Source organism: Sphaerodactylus townsendi, linkage group LG09, assembly GCF_021028975.2.
Source record: "Sphaerodactylus townsendi isolate TG3544 linkage group LG09, MPM_Stown_v2.3, whole genome shotgun sequence".
NCBI lineage: Eukaryota > Metazoa > Chordata > Lepidosauria > Squamata > Sphaerodactylidae > Sphaerodactylus > Sphaerodactylus townsendi.
Window position 1 is genome coordinate 66,849,149 of NC_059433.1, and position 22,050 is coordinate 66,871,198.

General features: G+C 48.9%; 1 protein-coding gene across 1 annotated transcript in view; it reads left to right on the forward strand.

Moving 5' to 3' along the window:
• The first annotated feature begins 446 nt into the window (after positions 1–446).
• Positions 447–22,050, forward strand: part of KCNK9 (potassium two pore domain channel subfamily K member 9) — a 101,019-nt gene continuing 79,415 nt past the window's right edge. Inside the window, exon 1 of the mRNA XM_048507204.1 lies at positions 447–1,819. Within this exon, the coding sequence (XP_048363161.1) occupies positions 1,234–1,819 (586 nt within the window). The 5' untranslated portion in view covers positions 447–1,233. The remainder of the gene's footprint in view (positions 1,820–22,050) is intronic.

Sequence of the window (22,050 nt, forward strand, 5' to 3'; positions counted from 1 at the left end):
TCCAGACGGCCCCCGGAGCCCTCCGGTGATTCGGGGCTTCCCTGGGACTCTCAGACGCCTCTTCTGCCCCTCCTTTGCCAGCCAGCTCTGGGGCTGCCCCTTCTCCGCCTCCCCGTCCCCTCCAGCCAAAGCCCTGCAACTACAGAAGCCGCCCGAGGGCGCGCAGGTGCCCGCGACGCTCCCGGGACCGCCTGGACTCCAAGCCGCCGGAGCTCCGTTCAAAGTCGGGCTATGGTCACCTGGGCCGGCGGGCTGGCTCCGAAGGCGCGCTCCTGCCCCCCGGATCGGACTTCCAGAGGCTCCTTGTGAGGCCAGCCCCCTTGGCCAAAGCCGGCAGGTCAAGCCTGGATCTTCCAAGCGCCGTCAGTCTCTTCTCCGCCCCCCCTCCAGCCATTCCCCCCTCCTTTGAAGGAGCAGCAGGTTCAGCTGCGAAGGAGCAAAAGTTAGCCATTGATCCCCAAGACGGGTGGCTCCCTCGCTCGCCTTCCACTCCCAGCCGGTGGGCTTGCCCCGAATCCAAGACTCTGCGCGCATCCAAGACGCCCCGCGGCCCCGGATCCTCGCCTGGCCTCTGTGGAGGGATTTCACTCCGCCTCAACGCCCTCCTGGGGAGCCGGGGTCGCCTGCCGGAGCCGAGCTCTTCGCTGCGCCCTGAAATTCGCTTTGGGGCACGGGGGAGGCGCGGCTGCAAGCGGACCAGTTGCCTTCCCGTTTAGGGAAGTTCTTCTTTGCACCCCCTCCCCTAAAAAAAGACAGTTCCCCCCTCCCGCGAATAGTCTTGGGACGCAACCGATGCTGCGCCGGGATCCAGACCGACGGCAGCTGGAGAAGGGAGCTCCCAGCCTCTCGGGGTTCCTTCGGGAGCGCCCTCGACGTCTTGGCTGGACTGGAAGGGTCGCTCCGCTCCGCTGATGGGACCCCCGCACCCTTTCCCCCCTCCCGGGGCTTGAAAAGTGTTCCTTAAGAGTAGCCCCCATAAGATCCGCGCTCCAGAGAGGAGGGAGACAGGGGGAGAGAGCAGACCCACCCCCCACCCCCCGGCTGACTGGACTCCTCTTTGACAGGTGGTAGGGAGTTGGAAGGGGGGGGGGGGTTGCCAGAGTTGGGGCGGGTGGGAGGGGGCGGGTGCAGCTCTGGTGCCTTGTCGGTCCCTAGGAGGGGGGGGTCTGAGGCCAGCCACCCCCCTTGGACTCCCGGTGGGCAAACTCTGGCTTCCCCCAGGAGGCGCCGTTGATGGCCCTGCAAGCCGGGACAGCTCGGCTTGGGCAGGTCTGGCGTAGAGTCCGCCGGCTGAGAGGTCCTTGGGCGAGGCGGTCCAGCAGCCTCTTGTGCCTGTCCGCCTCCCAGGAGTCCGAGCAGGGAGGCGGCGAGCGGCGAGGGCCGTTTCAGCACCACGGACAGCAGCCCCCGGGGCGGCTCAGCCTCCGCCGCCCCCTCCCGCTGGCCTCAGCCGGCAGCTGCTTCTGCCGCACCCTGTCGGACCCCCAGGAGGCCAGGGGGGGACATGGTCCCCTCCGAGGGGCCTTGCTGGCGGCCATGAAGAGGCAGAATGTGCGGACCCTGTCCCTCATCATCTGCACCTTCACCTACCTGCTGGTGGGGGCCGCCGTCTTCGACGCGCTGGAGTCCGACTACGAGGTGCGGGAGGAAGAGCAGCTGAAAGCCGAGGAGACCCGGCTCAAGGGGAAGTACAACATCACCCAGGAGGATTACCAGCAGCTGGAGCTAATCATCATGCAGTCCGAGCCCCACCGGGCCGGGGTCCAGTGGAAGTTTGCGGGGTCCTTCTACTTCGCCATCACGGTCATCACCACCATCGGTAAGTCCCCCCAAAAGGGCTGGAGGGCGGGGGTGGGACATCAATCAGGCATGTGTGTGTGAGACCAGGGGAGTGTGGACTTCGTGGGTTGGGGGTTGGCGGTATGCCCCCCTCCCCAAAAGAATCAACAAAAGGATGGAGATGCAGGTGGTGAGTTGCATCTGAAAGTCAGGAGTTGGGGGAGAAAAATGAGTAGATTTGGTCTAGACCAGGGGCCTGCAACCTGCGGCTCTCCAGATGTTCATGGACTACAATTCCCATCAGCCCCTGCCAGCATGGGATTTGTAGTCCATGAACATCTGGAGAGCCGCAGGTTGCAGACCCCTGGTCTAGACCAACGTGGGTTGGCTTCAAGAGTTGGCCAACTGCGTGATTTCAAGGGTTGCACTAGCAAAGGCAGGTAAAGAGGAATCTTAAAAGCCTTGCAGAGCCCAGATATAAAATATTACCTCCCACATACTCTTCCTTGTAACTGTCGATGTTTATCTGTGGAGCTTTGAGTCTCTCCCTTGGACCCATTTAAACTTCCAAAAGATCAGATGCATTATTGAGAGGAGTGGAAAACAGAACTGGGGACTGTGGAGCCTTTAAAATGGTATCAAGGGTCACAGATACCCCCCCCCCCCGCTCCCCATGACTGGGTAGGAGTGAAGTGATCGAACAGCATGGGAATCCGTTCAAGTGGCAGGCTCACGGAGTCGTTCCTGGCACAGTGTCTTTGGCTTGGAAGGTGCTCAGGCCAACAACTTTGAAAGGAGAATGCTGGTCATTAATCCAAAAATTTTTAAAAATGGATTTCTTTCTTTTATATCTGAAAATGGGGGAAACAGTGTCAGATGTCCCCCTATCCCTACACCAATTGGGGTACGGATGTGAACAAGCCCTTCTGTTCTCTTCTTGACTAAGAATTGCCTCTCGTAGGAAGGAAAGTAAGAGGTCCAGTAAGTGCTATAACCATTAGTTAATGTTGCCATAGCTCTGCTTCAATGTAATACTCCTAACTACTCTGAGGATGACAGTCCCGTTGGCGTTGCCCCCAAAAGGTGCTTTTACAAGGGTGTGTTTTGCTCCCAGCAACATTGCCGGAGTCTCCGGAGAAAGTTTTGCTCCCTTGACGTTGACTGATAGGCTGATGAATTCAACAGGTCGCCCACTTAATCCCACAGAACTGCGATAGGCGATAGCAGGCAGGCAACTTCAGAAAAGGTATGCCTTCTAGACACTAAACTGTACCTGTCCGGATCTCTTCTTCTGTGGCTCATTTCTCATTTGCTGGTTTGGGTGTGTTACGTGTCCTCATGATATGCTGTTCGGCAAGGTTGGCGGAGCTCCAAGAATGTCACTCCGATGAGGTAGCTGATTGAGAGCGCATCGACTTACTGAACAGGAGGTCAAAAGACCAGAATAATGCTCTTGATCCAGAGAGACGCTACCTGTGGACTGTTGGATCCCTTGACCTGCAGTGGGACCACTGCCTCATAAAGACAATGTCAGTTTTAAGCAGAACATCCATCCTTCTTTCCCCTTCAAGCTGACCGAAGCAGGTGTCTACAGGTGCTGGGTTTTGACTGATCTGAGGTAATGCGTTGGTTTGCTCTAGAGGTGATCTGGTGTTTGCAGAGGCTGTGTTAAAAAAAAGTTTCTTTCTGAATGGTAGATTTGTCCTTCACACCTTACCGGAAAGTCTTCTTTGCAGGAATACAAATTTGGCTCAAGCAGGGGCATACCACCCAAATGTCCCCAGGCTGCGGCCATTGAGTCACGTGGGGTGGTGGTGGAAAATTTACCCCACAGCCCTCCTCCTCCTCCCCCCCCCCAGGTCCATACACTGACTTCAAGACCTGGTGCTAAAAAAGTTGTTTGGTCATAGCGGGGGAGGGCGGCCGCCCATATGGAGGCGGGGGGCCGAAAACTCAGATTTTGCACCAGGTTACATTTTCCCTAGATACGCCTTTGGGCACAAGCTGTGTGCATGTTTTTTTGGTGATGTCGGTGGGAGAAATAAATTTTTTTTCTTCCCCTCCAATGTTTTAACACTTTACAGTTCATTTCTACTCAGCAGTAACTTCCTTTTGTGAGTTCCAGTGAGCCTGCAGACTCAAATGTGTCAGCAGGACAATGCCAAGTTTCGATAGTCCGCTGTTGTCTACTGAAAAAGCGTGTCAACGGCTGGCTCATTTTGCTCTCTAGTGGCATGGTTGCTTGGATGTCAACTGAACGTCAGATATACGGGGGGAAAAGCTGAGCAAAGACCTTTCACTGTGTGTGCAAACTGCATTACTGGGGAAAATCTCTGCTAGAAAGAGGACTTCCAATGAACCAAAGATATGACCCAGCCAATGTTCTATTGATTCTACTGATTCCCCACCAACCTCACAGGGTGTTTGTTGTGAGGGGGAAAGGGGAAGGGTAAAGAGTTTGTAAGCCCCTTTGAGTCTCCTATAGGAGAGAAAGGGGGGATATAAATCCAGCTCTCCTCCTCCTCCTCCTCCTCCTCCTCCTCCTCCTCCTCCTCCTCCTCCTCCTCCTCCTCCTCCTCCTCCTCCTCCTCCTCCTCCTCTTCTTCTTCTTCTTCTTCTTCTTTTCTTCTTCTTCTTCTTCTTCTTCTTCTTCTTCTTCTCCTCCTCCTCCTCCTCCTCCTCCTCCTCCTTCTCCTTCTCCTTCTCCTCCTTCTCCTTCTCCTTCTTCTCCTTCCTCTTCCTCTTCCTCTCCTCCCCCTCCTCCCCTCCTCCCCCTCCTCCCCCTCCTTCTCCTTCTTCCTCTCCTTCTTCCTCCTTTTCCTCCTCTTCCTCCTCTTCCTCCTCTTCCTCCTCCTCCTCCTTGGACCAGCTAAGCATGTTAGGCTCAAAATCAATGGGACTTCAAGTGTGCAATTTTGACAGGATCATGCCCAAAGAGTTTCCTTCACTTCATTTGTAAAAGTACCGGTGCCTGGCCTGTTATCAGCTGCAGGGTAGAAATAGCCTGTGGTGAATCAGCCCATGAGAGAAATATACTCTGCACATGCTCAAAAGCATTAGCCCGCTGGTGAAGGTTTAAAAAGTCCAGATAGTTTTAGAATCATAAAATCATAAGAGTTGGAAGAGACCCCCAAGGGCCATCGAGTCCAGCTCTCTGCAATGCAGGAACACACAATCCAAGTGAAGGGGTGGTATAGAAATCGAATAAGTGAATGAAGCTAGAACTTTGGGATATACAACCACAGGTCCATCTGGAGATCAGGTTTGTTAACCTTAAGCACAAGTTAGGGAGGGCTGAAAACCTGTTGGGTGAGCCTGCATGGCATAAGCAGGCCCTAGATGTGTTCCCACCTCTCCCAACATTTCCACTTAAAGGAATCCCAGGTAGGACAAATCCTCCCCGAGTTGATTCTGGACAGAGTAGAAACTGGGAAGGACTAATGCTAGGATCAGTACGAAGCAGCTTCAAATATCCAGATTATTTCTTATTTATTTTTATGGTATTAGATTGCTATACCACCCCTCCCCTTTGGGGCTCAGGGCAGTTTCCAACCTAATATACATATAATAAATATCTACTGTACAGTAAAATTCTCTAAAAACTATACACGCATATACTAAAGCGAGAAGATGAAGCTTCTACTGTATTGAGCTCCCATAAATCTTGAGAAGGGGCAGGGAAAACAACTCAGTTATCTCACAACAAGGGGTGGTCTGGGGGAGGGGTTTGGCGAAAGCTGAATCTTAAACTTCTAAGATTAAGCCTTTTCCAGATTAGTAGCGCATTGCACGAATCTGACTGGAACTGATGAGTGATTTATTGGCTCAACGTTAAGAATAATTAACTAACTGCGACCCCTCTACTCACCTGGCATTTATATTTGCCATTTCTTACATGATCTGGTTACGTTACATTAGAAGAAGCTTTCCCGTCTTCTGCGCCGCGCAACCACGATGGTAAACTTTGGGAGGACGTGCCACGAAAAGTTTCTAAAGATACTCGGCAGCAGCGAGGCTTCTAAAGATAGTCGGCAGCGATGAGAAATGTTCGGAGTGAGATCTAATTTTAAGTTAACCTTAAATCTGTTGCTCACACACTTTCTTCTCTCTCTGAAACTGCCCCTTTGTGAATTAAAGTGCCAGATGGCCCAGGTACGGCAGTCTTCTTAGCAGAATGGGGTTTGGCAACGTCAATCCGAATGTAGGATTTTTTTCAGACTGTCAAGGAAGACTGTGTTGGTTGCTACACTGCATCACGTTCTTTTTCAAACGTTAGGAAGCAAAAAATAGGTTTTCTCCCCCAAGGGAAGATTATTGAAGAGATCTGAAGTGGCGAAATGGAAGGAATGTCAAGGGATGACCTAGGACAGTGATGGCGAACCTTTTCGAGACCGAGTGCCCAAACTGCAACCCCAAACCCACTTTTTTATCGCAAAGTGCCAACATGGCAATTTAACCTTGAATAATTGAGGTTTTAGTTTAGACAAACGGTTGGCTCCAAGGCGTGCATTACTCAGGAGTAAGCTTGGTGGTAGTTGGTGGCTTTGCTTTGAAGCAACTGTTCGAATGGGTGAACCATGACCCGAGGAGGGTTTACTCAGCAAGCCACATTGCCAGCAACCAAGCTTACTCCCAGGTAAAGGATCAAGCTTTAGTTCTTTGCATGAAAATCAGTGGGGTTTAACAGTGCTTACAGGGTTACCTATACTGCTTCCCCAAAACTAGGTCTTTGGTTTAATGCTAATAATTGAGCCCAGCAGCCCAGGCCAGCCTAGATGTGTGAGGGGGGGACACTCTGTTTGCGCGTGCCCACAGAAAGGGCTCTGAGTGCAGCCTCTGGCACCTGTGCCATAGGTTTGCCACCACTGACCTAGGATATAGGGTCAAATATTTCTTCAGCCTGGAAGCTTGTGCGATTGACTTTTGGTGTGCTGCTGTCTCCTCCCGATCTTGCCTACCTCGCAGGGTTGCTGCGATGATAAAATGGAGGAAACCATGTGCATTACCTTGAGTTCCTAAGAAGAAAAGCAAGCTACAACAGTAGTAACAGAGAGGGAAAGGTTCAGAATTTTGTATTTTGTCAGTGAAGAGAAGTTGTTAAGTTTTGTGGATTCCAGTACGGGTGTTAAAAATATTCCGGTCATATCAGCACATCTGAAACCACAGCTTTTTAGAATGTTCCAAGGTTCTGTCTGTGTGAAGTGTTCTATCCTGTATCACATTGGTTACTTAAAAAAAACACCTTTAATTAATTTGGTTGTTCACCATATGTTATTAAGCACCCCTGTTCTACTAAGTCAGAATGGTATTGATGAGCTCTTTAGAGTGAGACTCAGACACCAAAGTTCCAATTCCATATTGCCACATTTAAGTTGGGAAAAAAAGGGGGCCAGTCAGTCTCACTTGGTCTAACCTACATCGCAAGGTTGTTGTTTGGAGGTTAAAATGGAGGAAGGGAAAATTCTGGTCTGAGCCACTTCGGGTCCTCTTGCGGAGGATAAAATGCGATATAACTATAGAAAAAAGAAAAAAATAAAACCATCGCAGTGGGTCAGAGAAAAGAAGAAAAAGAAGAGTTTGGATTTATATCCCGCTTTTCTCTCCTGTGAGGAGTCTCAAAGTGGCTTAGAAACTCCTTCCCTTCCTCTCCCAACAGCAGACATCTTGTGAGGTAGGTGGGGCTGAGAGAGTTCTGAGAGAACTATGACTAGCTCAAGGTCACCCAGAAGGCTTCATGTGGAGGAGCAGGGAAACAGATCCAGTTTGTCAGATAAGAGCCCGTTACTCATGTGGAGGAGTGGGGAATCAAACCTGGTTCTGCGGATTAGAGTCCACGTGCTCTTAACCACTACACCCCGCTGGAGGAAGGGAGGCCAGGGAGCAGACTTCAAAGGACTGAGTGCGAAGGATCCACACACTTCAGCTCCTTTGAGGCTAGGAATGTAGTCTGAGAAGCTAAGCAAGGGGTTCATGAAGATGTGTTTTTGAGAAAGAATTTGAATGGATCGCCAGAGAGGGGATCTGTGGACCTTCTTAATTCAAAATCTCATTTCATGACCCTAGAACAGTGGTTCTCAACCTTCCTAATGCCACACCCTTTGACATACAGCCTCATGTGGGGACCCCAAATCATAAAATTATTTAGGTCTCAGCCTCAAGACCATCGGAATATGTGTTTTCCGATGGTCTTAGCTTACATTCATTGAAAATGCTGGGGGGAAGAATTAGGACTAATAAAAGGAAACACTTCTTCAAACAACATGTGATTGGTGTTTGGAAATACAAGCTGCCACAGGAGGTGGTGGATGGCCACCAACCTGATAGCTTTAAAAAAGGGCTTGACAGATTTCATGGAGGAGAAGTCGATCTAGCGGCTCTCAATCTTGGATCCTCCTTGATCTCAGATTGCAAAGCCTAGCAGACTGAGGGTGCTCGGCGTGCAGAAGGCCACTGCTTTCACCTTCTGCACGTGAGCCCCAAAGGCACCTGGTGGGCCACTACAGTAGCAGAGTGCCACCAGATGGACTCTTGGTCTCATCCAGCAGGCTAGTTCTATGTTCTTATGTTCTATGACTCCTGTGAAAATAATTCGGTCCCAAAGGGGTCATGACCCAGAGGTTGAGAACCACTGCACTAGAAGATAGCAACATTTTTCTATATAGTGCAGTTATAAACTGAGGGTTACCACGAAGTCTGCGCTTGAAAAGTACCCAGAGTCAACTCCATGTTTCTGAGGAACATCTGGTCACACTAGTGGCAATTCATTCATTTGATTTTGCATCTAGATTACATTTCATTTCGCCAGCATGGCCAATTGGCCATGCTGGCAGGGGCTGATGGGAATTGTAGTCCATAACATCTGGAGTGCCAAAGATTCGCCACCACTGCACTAGGTTCTAGATGGAAAAGTGTATGAAGAGATGTTCATTCACCAAGTGATTTAAATCTAGATCACTCACTGAAATGCAGTGACTTCAGTATCAAGCTAAAACCAGGGAAAATCTGGGATCCAATCCTAATTGCCCATGACACTGACTGGATGAATTTATTCCAGTCTCTCTTTCTTAGCCTGACCTACCATATAGAGTTTGGGAAGAATGTATCAAAGGCAAGGAGAACTGTTTACACACTACTCTGAGCCTTTGCTGGCAGAAGGGTGGGATACAAATATAATAGGCAATTAACAAACCCATTCTGTACAGCACCAGCATGGTTTAGTGGTTAAGAGCAGGTGGATCTAATCTGGAGAACCGGGTTTGATTCTCCACTCCTCCACCGGAGGAGAAGGTCTATAAACCGATGTGTTTCTAAAAAATTCCCACATTCCCAGGGTGGCCTTGGGCTAGTCACAGTTCTCTCAGAACTCTCTCAGCCCCACCTATCTCACAAGGTGCCTGTTGTGGGGAGAGGAAGGGAAAGGAGCTTGTAAGCCTCCTTGAGTCTCTTTATAGGAGTGAAAGGTGGGGATATAAATCCAAACTCTTCTTCCTTTCTTCTTCTTCATTAGTACAGTAACTCTACATATGATTTATTTACCAGTTTATTTAAACCATTTATTAATTGGCTTTCTTCCATAAAAATATCGATAAAATAGAACAATTAAAATAAAACCCATTAAACCCATTAAAATTTTAAAACAATCACTTAGACCTGCTGGTGCATTAATGAAGTGCAGGCCTACTTAAAACCATCTTCAACTGCCTCCCAAATATTGAAAGTGATGGGGTCAGGTGTCTTTCTCTCGGGAGCTACAATCATGGGGTTGCTACTAAAAAGACCCTTTTTCATCTCCCCACCAAACGAAGTTTCTAGGTCGATAGACAAATGGTGATGGTCTCCCTGTGATTCCCAGACAGGACCATATGAGAGAAGTACCCCAGTTCCAAGCCATATTGAACTTTAAAGGTCAAAAACAATGCATTGGCACTGTAGTAATCCCAATTTACAGTCAGGGTCGAGGCCAAGAATGGAACTGTATCCGACTTTGGAATTCAGTCACCTAGTTGCCCCTTATTCAAGATAAAACAGTAGAGAGAAATGACAGTTAGCCTGCTGAATCTTCACCCCAGCACAGATGGGAGTAGCCTGTGTTCGGGAGCTTGCTTGGGCTGGTGGGTGTGGGTGGGGGAGTTGCGTTTGAATTGCAGGGTCGCGGAGGGATGCCGATGATGATTACAGCTCATCTCTTCAATTGCATTCCCCTTTCCAGAGCTGCCCATCCCAAATCTGCTTCTTAGTAATGGGGCGTCAGCTGATTTGTAGCCGTAGACCACGTGTTTAAGTTTTTCCTGGCATAGCTCCATTTTCAGTTAACTCTCCCTGTCTTGCCAACCATTTATGGGTTGGGTGCTGTAATCTTAGTGAGGGGGATCTGTGATGAAGTTCCTCCATTGCAGTATCAGGAAAACTCACACTCGCCTGACAAGGGCTTTGATCTCCGGATGGAGACCTTAGTGCTGTAATCTTAGGGATGGGGAGCCAACCAATAGATGGGTAGACAAGATGGTCGAATAGGTTCTTGCTGGTAGAAGACTGTCCGGATTGCTTTCCTGTCGACTGTCATTCCGCCTCCTCGGCAGTGCTGAAGTGGACAGCTCCTCAGACTCTGCCTGCTGGGTGGAATTGTTCTAAGGTTAGAATAATAGAATCATAGAGTTGGAAGAGACCCCAAGGGCCATCAAGTCCAACCCCCTGCCATGCAGGAACACACAATCAAAGCATTCCTGACATATATTCCTCCAGCCTCTGTTTAAAAACCTCCAATGAAGGAGTCTCCACCACTCTCCGAGGCAGTGAATTCCTAACGTTTAGGTTCTTCCACATTAAGAACATAAGAACTAGCCTGCTGGATCAGACCAGAGTCCATCTAGTCCAGCTCTCTGCTACTTGCAGTGGCCCACCAGGTGCCTTTGGGAGCTCACAGGCAGGATGTGAAAGCAATGGCCTTCTGCTGCTGCTGCTCCCGAGCACCTGGTCTGCTAAGGCATTTGCAATCTGAGATCAAGGAGGATCAAGATTGGTAGCCATAGATCGACTTCTCCTCCATCAATCTGTCCAAGCCCTTTTTAAAGCTATCCAGGTTAGTGGCCATCACCACCTCCTGTGGCAGCATATTCCAAACACCAATCACACGTTGCGTGAAGAAGTGTTTCCTTTTATTAGTTCGCAACAAGAAAGGCCACTGCTAATCATCTAATGCAGTGGTTCTCAACCTTCCTAATGCCGCAACCCTTTAATACAGTTCCTCATGTTGTGGTGACCCCCAACCCTAACATTTATCCATTTTACAGATGGAGAACACTGATGCAGAGAGTCTTAGGTGACCCCTGCGAAAGCGTTGTTCGACCCCCAAAGGGGTCGCGACTCACAGGTTGAGAACCGCTGATCTAATGGTTAAGGTGTCAGTCTACTACCTGGGAAAGTCAGGTTCAATTCCCATTCGTGCCAAGGAAGCTTGCTGGGTCATTCATTCTCAGTCCTGACCCTGGCAAATATTTGGACGGGAGCCCTCCAAGAGATACCAGGGGTGTGAGACAGAGGCAGGCAATGACAAACCACCTCTGAACATCTCTTGCCTAAGCCATCTGTGACTTGAGGGCAAACAATTAAGTGGGGGAGAAACATCAAAAGATTTCCAAACTGAGTGGTGGCAATAACACCGGCCAACTTTGTAGATTTAACACGACCAAATCTGTCTGTGACTTCATCATTAAGATGGAGCGATTTCGGGCACAGACACGAGAGAAGGTCTGGCTCAGCAGCAGCAGTGGCGTAGTGGCTAAGAGCAGTGGCTAAGAGCAGGTGCGCTCTGAACTGGAGGAACCGGGTTTGATTCCCAGCTCTGCCACCTGAGCTGTGGAGGCTTATCTGGGGAATTCAGATTAGCCTGTGCACTCCCCACACATGCCAGCTGCGACCTTGGGTCACAGCTGGAGTTTTCCTCTCAGCCCCACCCACCTCACATACAGGGTGTTTACAGAGGGGGAGGGCAAGGAGATTGTCAGTCTCTTGAGTCTCCTGCAGGAGAGAAAGGGGGGATATAAATCCAAACTCTTCTTCTTCTTCTTAATTCATCCACCTTGGCCCTCAGAAGAGCTCTAACACCGTCTGGAAATATTTATTCTAAAATTCCATAGAGACCTTTTTCCAATTTGAACCAAGGTTTTAATTCAAAATGTAATAGTCAAGAGGTTTGTGTAATGGCTTCCAAAAACTTCCTTATCGCTATATAGAAAATAAATCATCATATACCGCTGGCGGTATTGAAGTGACTTCTCATGAAATTTTCATGATTTGGTGGTTCAAAATAGTTTTCAAGTGACGAAGAAGATTTGCTTTAAAAAAAATTATTCTGTTCTGTTGTTCTCCTGGGAATTGTTTTCTGACCACTGCACCCCAACGACACGGTTTTTCTCTGTTCCCCAAAAACCAACAGTTTGGGGGAACAGAGAAAAACCGTGTTGTTGGGGTGCAGTGGTCAGAAAACAACGTCTGTTTACCCACCTTTATCTGGTTTATTCCTTCCCACTGTTTCATAAAGTGAATCTTCCGTAAGAATTGCCTTGCTGGATTAGGCTAAATTACAGTTTTCTGTTTCCAGAAGAAACGAGTCAGATTTTTTTTCTGGGATGCTCAGAAGCATAAAGATGACGCATTTCCCAGGCATTTGGAGTCAGAGGAAGGCCCATTTGCATGGAAGATCCATTTAAATATCACAATTATCAAGAGGGATAAATCCCTCTTATTGTCCCCTTTCTATGCTCAGTGATTTCAAGCTCTTCCCCTGCTTCTCTCCCACAGCTTTAAATTCCTCGTGGTTTGGTAGAGGATTAATTTAGACAGGTGTTATGGATTAAGAGCCATCCCCCCGGCACTGCTGGCAGGGGATGATGGGAACTGTAGTCCATAACATCTGAGGGCCGCAAGTTTGACACCTATACGAGATTTTATAATTCAGAGTTATGCGTGGATTCACATCAGTTTCGCCGGCCAATTGGCCATGTTGGAAGGGGCTGATGGGAATTGTAGTCCATAACATCTGGAGTGCCAAAGGTTCGCCACCACGGCTCTAGGGTTAACATTGTACCAGCATGACACAAACTCATACAATGCTCATACAAACTCATACAATGCTCATACAAACTCACACAATCCCAGGACAGCAGCATCTCTAGGCAGAAACGTGGTAGGTTGATCTGGCTTGGAGTGTGGAGTTGGACTATAGATGGCCTTTAAAGACCCTTCCAAACTCATGATTCTATGATTGCATAGGTTCACATGGGAGAGGGAGGAAATATGAGCGGCTCTCTGCATGTGAGAATATTCAGTATGTTCCATACAATGGAGGTAGGCCATTTTTTTGGTATTTGGAAATCCAAGCAAATGTGTGTACTGTTTCTTCATATAAAGATGCCAAATTTCAGTCTTGCAAGGTTCGGCCTGGTGCCTCTTCAGGAAGTAGCAGGGTGTAGGTATTAAGAGCTCGTGTATCTAATCTGAGGGAACTGGGTTTGATTCTCGGGCCTGCCGCCTCTGAGCTGTGAGTTTATCTGGGGAATTCAGATTAGTTTGTGCACTCCCCACACACGCCAGCTGGGTGACCTTTGGGCTAGTTACAGCTTCTGGGAGTTCTCTCTCTCAGTCTCACCTACCTCACAGGGTGTTTGTTGGGAGGGGGGAAGGGCAAGGAGATTGTAAGTCCATTTGAGTCTCCTGCAGGAGAGAAAGGGGGGATATAAATCCAAACTCCTCCTCCCCCTCCTCCCCCTCCTCCCCGGCCATACAGCCCGGAAACCACACAGCACCCCAGTGATTCCGGTCGTGAAAGCCTTCAACAATACACTGATTTATTTATTAAATTTATATCCTGCCCATCCCAACCAGTCAGGCTCAGGGTGGTGAACAAACAATATGCAACAATAAAATCCACACATTCATTAAAACTAACCTTGCCATCTTAAACTTAAAAGATCGTGGGGGGTGGGGGTGGGGGTGGGGGTTGGCATAATGATCAAATGATCTTACAGATGGTGAACCACACATTAACATCCTATAAAAATATCCTTCCCACCTCTTCACAGTCCCTTGATTTGTGACGGTCCGAATATGGGGGAGGAGGTTAGGAGGAGGGAATAATACAAGATATAATATGTGCATTGATGGTAAGTGGTTGGAGAGGCTGGTAGATAGAAGTGGGCAGATCGTGGGGCACAACGAAAGGCCTGATGGGGCATCTCTGTCTTACAGGCCCCATGGAATGGTTTAAGGCCCTGCTGGGCCGTGGTGTCAGCTGATAGAGAGTTCCAACAGGCTGGAGTCAGGGCAGAAAAGGCCCTGCGAATGCAAAAAGAGCTGTTGCTCTCTTGCTCTAAAAGAAAACAGTGCTGGTAGAGATAGAAAAGGTGAAGTCCTTTCCTATCTTTGGAACCTACAATAAGGTGACCAGACGTCCCGCTTTTGGCAGGACAGTCCTGTCTTAAACCAATCTGTCCCGCATCCCACGGGGTTTAATTCAGTTCGAGCCTGCTCTTCTGGGTGTTTCCTTTTCCCGCCTGTCAAGGGAAACCAGGAGCCTAAAAAGGCAAGTGCCTCTGCAGTTGCGGCCTCCTGCAGCACGCGCACACACGCACACACACACACCCGTCCCGGTTTTAAAAGGTGACAATCTGGTCACCTTAACCTACAACAGAGGTTAAAGTTGGACAGGATACCAAAACACACTTGTCTCTCAAGATGATATGCAAATATTTATAGAATCATAGAGGAAGAGACCCCAAGGGCCATCAAGTCCAAAACCCTCAGGTGCAGGAACACACCATCAAAGCACCCCGTCAGATGGCCATCCAGCCTCTCTTAAAAAAACCTCCAAAGAAGGAGACTCTACCACACTCCGAGGTGGTGCATTCCACTGTCAAACAGCCCTGACTGTCAGGATTTTTTTTTCCTGATGTTTAGGTGGGAATCTCTTTCCTTCACCTTGAACCCATGACTCCCGGGTCCCAGTCTCGAAGCAGCAGAAAACAAGTTTGTCTCACCAACATGACATCCCTCAAATACTGGAAACCTGGCTACTGACACCTGGCCACCACACATGATGGACAGAAGAAGGATGGTGATAGGCACAGTGGCTAAGAGCAGTGAGCAAGTGGCTTAGGCGGGTTAAGAGCAGGTGCACTCCAATCTGGTGAAACTGGCTCTGATTCCCCGCTCTGCTGCTTGAGCTGCGGGAGGCTTATCTGGGTGACCTTGGCTGTCACAGTTCTTGAGCCTCTGCCCCACCCCACCTCTCACAGGGTGGGTGTTTGTTGTTGGGGAGGGGGAAGGGAAAGGAGATGGTAAGCCCCTTTGAATCTCCTACAGGAGCTCAAAAAAAAGGTGGGGTATAAATCCAAACTTTTCTTTTTCAACACAGAACCAAAAAAAAGTGTGTGTGTGTGTGTGTGTGTGTGAGAGAGAGAGAGAGAGAGAGGGGGTGGAATCACGAAATGGCAGCTAGGAATTTGAAGAGGGTGTGTATGAACAGAAGGGGGGGAGGTGTTGAAAACATTTTACAAACGTTTCAGAAACATTTCAGGAGATTTGTGTGGAAAGGGCCAACAGCAAACCATCTCTGCTCATCTCTTGCCCTGAAATAACCCATGAGCTGGAACCATGAATTGGCTGAGACTCGGTGGCATGCTTTATCTTTTTTCAAGATCCTGTTTGAACAATTGTTAAACCGGATTCTGCTGCGGGTCTCGTCACGTGGAATCTGTGGTTTGCAAAATCGCTCGTCTTTAGCGTTTCCAAGTCCCAGAGCGCCGGCTGGCTCTAAACTCACACTACTTCTTCTGAAAGCTTCTCCTGAAAGGTAGGATTTGGAAGCTTTCTCTGCACATAGAGGGAAAAGGACTTCCAGTCCGCTGAAAGTTGCTTTTTGATGATAGCTTTTCACACTCTAATGCTCTAGCCTGGAGCTGAAAACGGATTCTGCTTCCAGGATGTCTAGTTAGTTCCTAGGAGCAGCAGTGGTGTAGGAGGTTAAGAGCTTGTGTATCTAATCTGAGAACCGGGTCGATTCCCCCCACCTGCTGCTTCTGAGCTGTGGAGGCTTATCTGGGGAATTCAGATTAGCCTGTGCACTCCCACACATGCCAGCTGGGTGACCTTGGGCTAGTCACAGCTACTCAGAGCTCTCTCAGCCCTACCTGACCTCACAGGTGTTTGTTGTGAGGGGGGAAGGGCAAGGAGATTGTAAGTCTCTTCTTTGAGCTCCCTGCAGACACAGAAGTTGGGGATATAATCCAAACTCTTCTTCTTCCTCTCTTCTTCCTGTGGACATTATCCCGTCCAATGTATTGTCGAGCTTCATCGGCCGGATTCGAGTTTGGTGGGTTTTCTAGGTTGATCAGCCTTAATCAAAGCCTAGAAGCTGGCATCTTCAGAGGTGTATGATATACCTCTGAAGATACCAGCCACAGATGCTGACGAAACATTAGGAACAAGATCCACCAGACCACGGCCACACAGCCCGGAAAACCCACCAGAACCAATTGTCCGGTCCTTTTGGTCCAGTAACAAACTCCTTCTTTTTCAAAAAGTCTTTCCTCTTCCACGTTGGAAGCATACTACAAGCCAGCAGAGAAACCCTTTCCTTTCTACGCATCCGATCGAGTGAGAACTGCAAAGATGCTCCTTAACAAAACAAAACAAAAATTCCTCTTTTTGGCCGTCATCTCATTGCCATCTTGGAGATGGCAGTTTTAGCCCCTCTTGAAAAGAAGCCGGAGCGCCAGTAGCCCTTTAGCCAATTGGAAGTTGCATAACCTCTTAGTGGCAAACATCCAAAAGTTAACGAAAATTTTATGTAATGCTGCAAAGAGAGAGAGAGAGAAAAGACGAAGCGATAACTGGCAAAATGCCGAGATTCTTGGAGGCCTTTTGCATTGCCGCTTCAAAAGAGAAGACGGTTCCTTTAAAGGACCAGTGGAAAAATATACCTCTGATGAATGGAAGTGGGTGTTAATAAGTCGGGCAAATGGCGAGGCAAAAATGTAGGGTTGGAATGCAAATGGAATAAAAATTCTTCGGTAGAATTTCCCTCCGTTGAAAATCGCTAGTTACACAACTCTGGGATGACACGGGGCCATTGATTAGGGAGCTGAAACACGGGCTGACGGTGAGGAGTCAGAGCGGAATCTCTTTCGTGACTTCTTCCGTGGCAAGGATCAAAGATAGCTGAACTTTATTTCTGTCATTCTGATTTCATCCCATCGTGGGAGCCAAAGTGGCATCGTGAGGATCCCGGAACGTGCCCCGTGTGGGCACCGAGCAAACCAAAACCTACTTAACTAATCTGGAAGAAGAAGAAGAAGAAGAAGAAGAAGAAGAAGAAGAAGAAGAAGAAGAAGAAGAAGAAGAAGAAGAAGAAGAAGAAGAAGAAGAAGAGGGGAGGAGGAGTTTGATTTGAGCCCTGTACTTCAAAGGAGCTGACAATCTCCCGTTCTTCTCACAACAAACACCCCCAGGAGGGTGGGCGGGGCTGAGGAGTCATAGTTGTGACTAGCCCCAGGTCACCCAGCTGGCATGTGGGAGCGTACAGGCTAATCTTACCCCAGATAAGCTGCTTCACAGGCTCAGATAGGGAATCAAACCGTTCCTCCAGATTAGATACACGAGAACCGGCTTGATTCCCACCCTTCACCCAGAGGGCAGAGGTTTATCTGGTGAACGATGCGTTTCCACACTTCTACATTCTGCTAAGGGACTTGGGCTACACACCGCTCTTCGGAACTTCCCCAGGCCCACTTCACCCAGGTGTCTGTTGTGGGAGAGGAAGGGAAAAGGCGCTTGTCAGCCACCTTGAGTCTCCTTACAGGAGAGAAAGGCGGGATGTAAATCCAAACTCTTCTCTTCTTCTTAACTGCAGCAATGTTGTCACATCAGAGTTCTGGTTGGAACGAGATGCCCCGCCTGGTGCTCATGAGTCCCATGAGTCTTGCAGACACCTGGTACCTGTTGAGTGTTTTTAAAAGTGGGTGGTGCTAAGCTGTAGTTTTGCCCAGGGCCGTACTGGGGATCCGATCGCCTGAGCAGATTTTTAAAAGATGCTTCGGCAGCAGCTGCTACCACAGCCCAGGGGCCTTCGCTGTATGACTGAAGATAAGCTGTGTGTATACAAACAATATGTTCGTTTTAAAAAGGCATCCAATTAAGCTGAGCGTCTACCCAAAAAATTGATGTCAGTGGTGGAATCCAAAATTTTTTGTAACAGATTCCCATGGTGGCGGGATTCAAACTGTGGCATAGCGCCAATGGGGCTGGGCGGGGCACGACGGGCGTGGCCAGGCATTCAAGGGCTGTGGCAGGACCCGTCACAAGTGGGTCCTTAAGCGGAAACCGTAGAAGAGGGTCGCCACAGCTTCTGCCGGGTTCACCTCCCAGACTGTTTCAAGTTCCATGCAGCACACCATGAGAGGGAGGGCGAATCCAAGGCAAAAAAATCACATGGCAAAATCACTAATTAGTAACCCCCTCTCGGCACACACAAATAATGAGTAACCTACTCTCGGGAACCTGTGAGAACCTGCTGGATCCCACCCCTGGTTGAAGTGTTACGAGGGGAGTTATGCGTGAGCTCACTTCCTGTCAATGTTAGGTTGGTTCCATCTCCCGTGGTAGCCATTTGATAATGGCGTCCACAACCTGTCTCAGAATTCCAAAAGCTCAGGACCGAGGCTGTTTCTTCACCATGCCATTTCCATAATGCATCATCCTCAGATTGGGAACACCTGGGATCTCAATTAGCTTTCTCAAAAACAAGTCATGCCAGACTAATCTTATTTTTTTTTGATAGAGTGACAAGCTTGGTAGACTAAGGGAATATTGTAGATGGAGCGTACCTTGATTTTAGTAAGGCCTTTGACAAGCAAGGCCTTTGCCCTATGATATTCTAGCAACAAGCTAGTAAAATGTGGACTAGACAAGGCTATTGTTAGATGGAGTCATAATTGGCTGACTGACCAAACTGAAAGGGTGCTTGCTCGCCAATATCGTCATCCTGGAGAGAAGTGACTAATGGGGTGCCGCAGAGTTCTGTCCTGGGCCCAGTGCTATATTTTTAATCAATAACTTGGATGATGGAATAGAGGGTTAATCAAATTTGCAGCTGATACCAAATTAAAAGGGGTGGCTAATACCCCACAAGACAGGGTCAGACTGCAGAATGACCTGGATAGATTACAGAGCTGGGCCAAAACTAACAAAATGAATCTCAACAGAGATAAATGTAAGATACTACACTTAGACGGAAAAAAATGAAATGCACATATAGGATGGGTGACACCTGGCTTGACAACATCACATGTGAAAGGGATCTGGGAGTCTTAGTAGACCACAAATTGAACATGAGTCGTTAGTAGATGGGCAGCCAATGAAAAGCCAATGCGATTCTGGGCTGCATCAATAGGAGAATAACGTCAAGACTGAGGGACATAATAGTGTCTAGATCGAGGTACTCTCTATTCTGCATTGGTCAGACCTCACCTGGAATACTGTGTCCAGTTCTGGGCACTGCCATTCAAGAAGGATATTGACAAGCTGAGTGTGTCCAGAGAAGAGTAACCAAAATGGTTAAAGGTCTGGAACCCATACCCTACAAGGAGAGACTGAGGCTCATTCCATGCAGAATAATGCACTTTCAAACTGCTTTCAGTGCTCTTTGAAGCCGTGTTGAATAGCAAAACTACTTGCAGCAGTTGCAGTGGTTTGAAAACGCATTATTTTGTGTGTTAGCCTTAGAGAACTGGGTTTGTTTAGTCTGGAAGAAGAGAAGGTTGCGGGTGATATGACAGCCACAAGCTTAAATATTGGAAGGAATGTTGAAGTGTTGAATATGGAGCAAAGCTTTGTTTTCCTGCAGCTCCAGAGAGACTAGGACAAGGGACAAGTGTATTCAAGGTACAGGAAAGGGAGCAGTGGCGAGAGGTTAAGAGCTCGTGTATCTAATCTGAGGAACTGGTTTGATTCCCCAGCTCTGCCGCCTGAGAGCTGTGGGAGGCTTATCTGGGGGAATTCAGATTAGCCTGTGTACACTCCCCCCCCCCACACACGCCAGCTGGGTGACCTTGGCTAGTCACAGCCCCACCTGGACCACAGGTTTGTTGTGAGGGGAAGAGCAAGGAGACAAGCCCTTTGAGTCTCCTACAGGAGAGAAAGGGAGGATATAAATCCAAACTCTTCTTCTTCTAAACATTAGGTAGAACTTCCTGACAGTAAGGGCTTTTTGACAGTGGAATACACTGCCTTGGAGTGTGGTAGAATCTCCTTCTTTGGGGTTTTTCAAACAGAGGCTGGATGGTCATCTGTCAGGAGTGCTTTGATTGTGTGTTCCTGCATGGCAGAGGGTCAGACTTGATGGCCCTTGGGGTCTCTTCCAACTCTATTCTATGATTCCAGCTCCCACCCCTGAGACTTCCCATTTGCCCTTGGCCCAATGATCTCTCTCAATCCAGCCTATATCACAGGGTTGCTGTAAAGGTAAAGGGCATTCAATAAAATCATTTCAATCCGAATACATTTCTTAAAATATAATAAGATTAGGTTTAAAAAGCAATATGACCCAGCTATCCATGAGTAAATGAATGCCACCCGGACACATGCAATGTAATTTCATAATTCTACACACCTGTGGAGGGAAAAAATATACACCCCACCGCACAATTGTTCCACACTGAGCCACAGAGGGAAACACATGTTACCATCACATAGCTCTGACTATGCCAGCCACAGAGATGGATGAAGTATTAGGGAACAAAACCACCACCACAAGCCAACAAGGAAGCGCACACGTGACAGTCCCTGGGAACCAAGGACAGTCCACACACAGGTCTTAGCAGGTTCCAGTGGCTGCTCAGGGCTGGGTGCGCGGACGCACCGGGCGATGCGCGGATTTGGATCACGGAGGGGGGGCGCAAACTTCCTGGTCTTCCCCTTTCCCTGCCCTCATTTATTTTAGAAAATCAGGCCTTCACAACTACATCTAGGAGACCCCTGGGAAATGGGGTTCCACCAGAACAGGAAGGCCTGTTCTCCAGCCTGCTCCGGCTTCTAAAGTAAATGGGAGTGGAGGGCGCTCGGCCATGGGGGGGCAACCACTGGAAGAAAACCAGAGTGTGCACTGGGCTTAATTCCCCCTGGCCCAGCTACGCCTCTGGCAGGTTCAGATGCTTAATGTGCACGGAGCAAGGAATCCAGACAAGACAAGAAACAGTAGCCTGCAAACTAAACCACAAGGTTGCTGCCATAAGCTAGCTCAGCTGCAGCCTCCCTTGTATAGCCAGCCTCCTATTCCCTTGTGCAATAACCTCTTGCAGCTGGGTGGCGCTAGTCTGGCTCCTGAAAAGACTCTGCATCTACTCTTAGCTCGGCTCTTCAGAAGCTGCTAGCCTGCTGCTGCGTCTCCTCTGCTGTAAGCTAGCACGTAGTCTCCTCCTGAGGGGGCATCCATTGAAATTGCTGGGGGGAAGAATTAGGACGAATAAGAGGAAACACTTCTTCACGCAACGTGTGATTGGTGTTTGGAATATGCTGCCACAGGAGGTGGTGGTTGCCACTCACCTGATCGCTTAAAAAAAGGGCTTGGCTAGACTAGATGGAGGAGAAGTCGACGCATGGCTACCACCTTGATCCCTCCTTGGATCTCAGATTGCAATGCCTTGTAAGACCAGGGTGTTTCCGAGCAGCAGCGGCAGAAGGCCATTGCTTTCACATCCTGCCTGTGAGCTCCCAAAGGCACCTGGTGGGCCACTGCGAGTAGCAGAGAGCTGGACTAGATGGACTCTGGTCTGATCCAGCAGGCTAGTTCTTATGTTCTTATGTTCTTATGAGTTGCTCCTGGGGCCTGGGGGGGGGGGGGGGTGGGTGGGTTGAGGGAGCTGTCAGGGTCTCCTCTGGATCTGTGTCAAGGGGCTGAAGAGTCTTAGAGCTAAGCTCTTGCTGGGGAGTCTCAGAGCTTGGACCTGGCTGTGGATCCCAGCCTGAATTCTCAGCCTGAGCCCAGGGACCTGGTCCTGCAAGGACTTCTGGCTGCTCAGTGTCTGCATCTACAGGTAGTGCCTGAGAATCTGGAACCAGCACTGTCCCCTCTTTTCTATCTGGGCCCTCCTCTCAGGGGTTCCCATTCAGACCAGGCTGAGCCCTAACAGCTAGAGACTGAGCAACCTGATAGATTGTCTACTTGGCTTTATTTTTTTCCCTTGTGAAATTCAGAATTCACTGAAGATATTTTCCGAG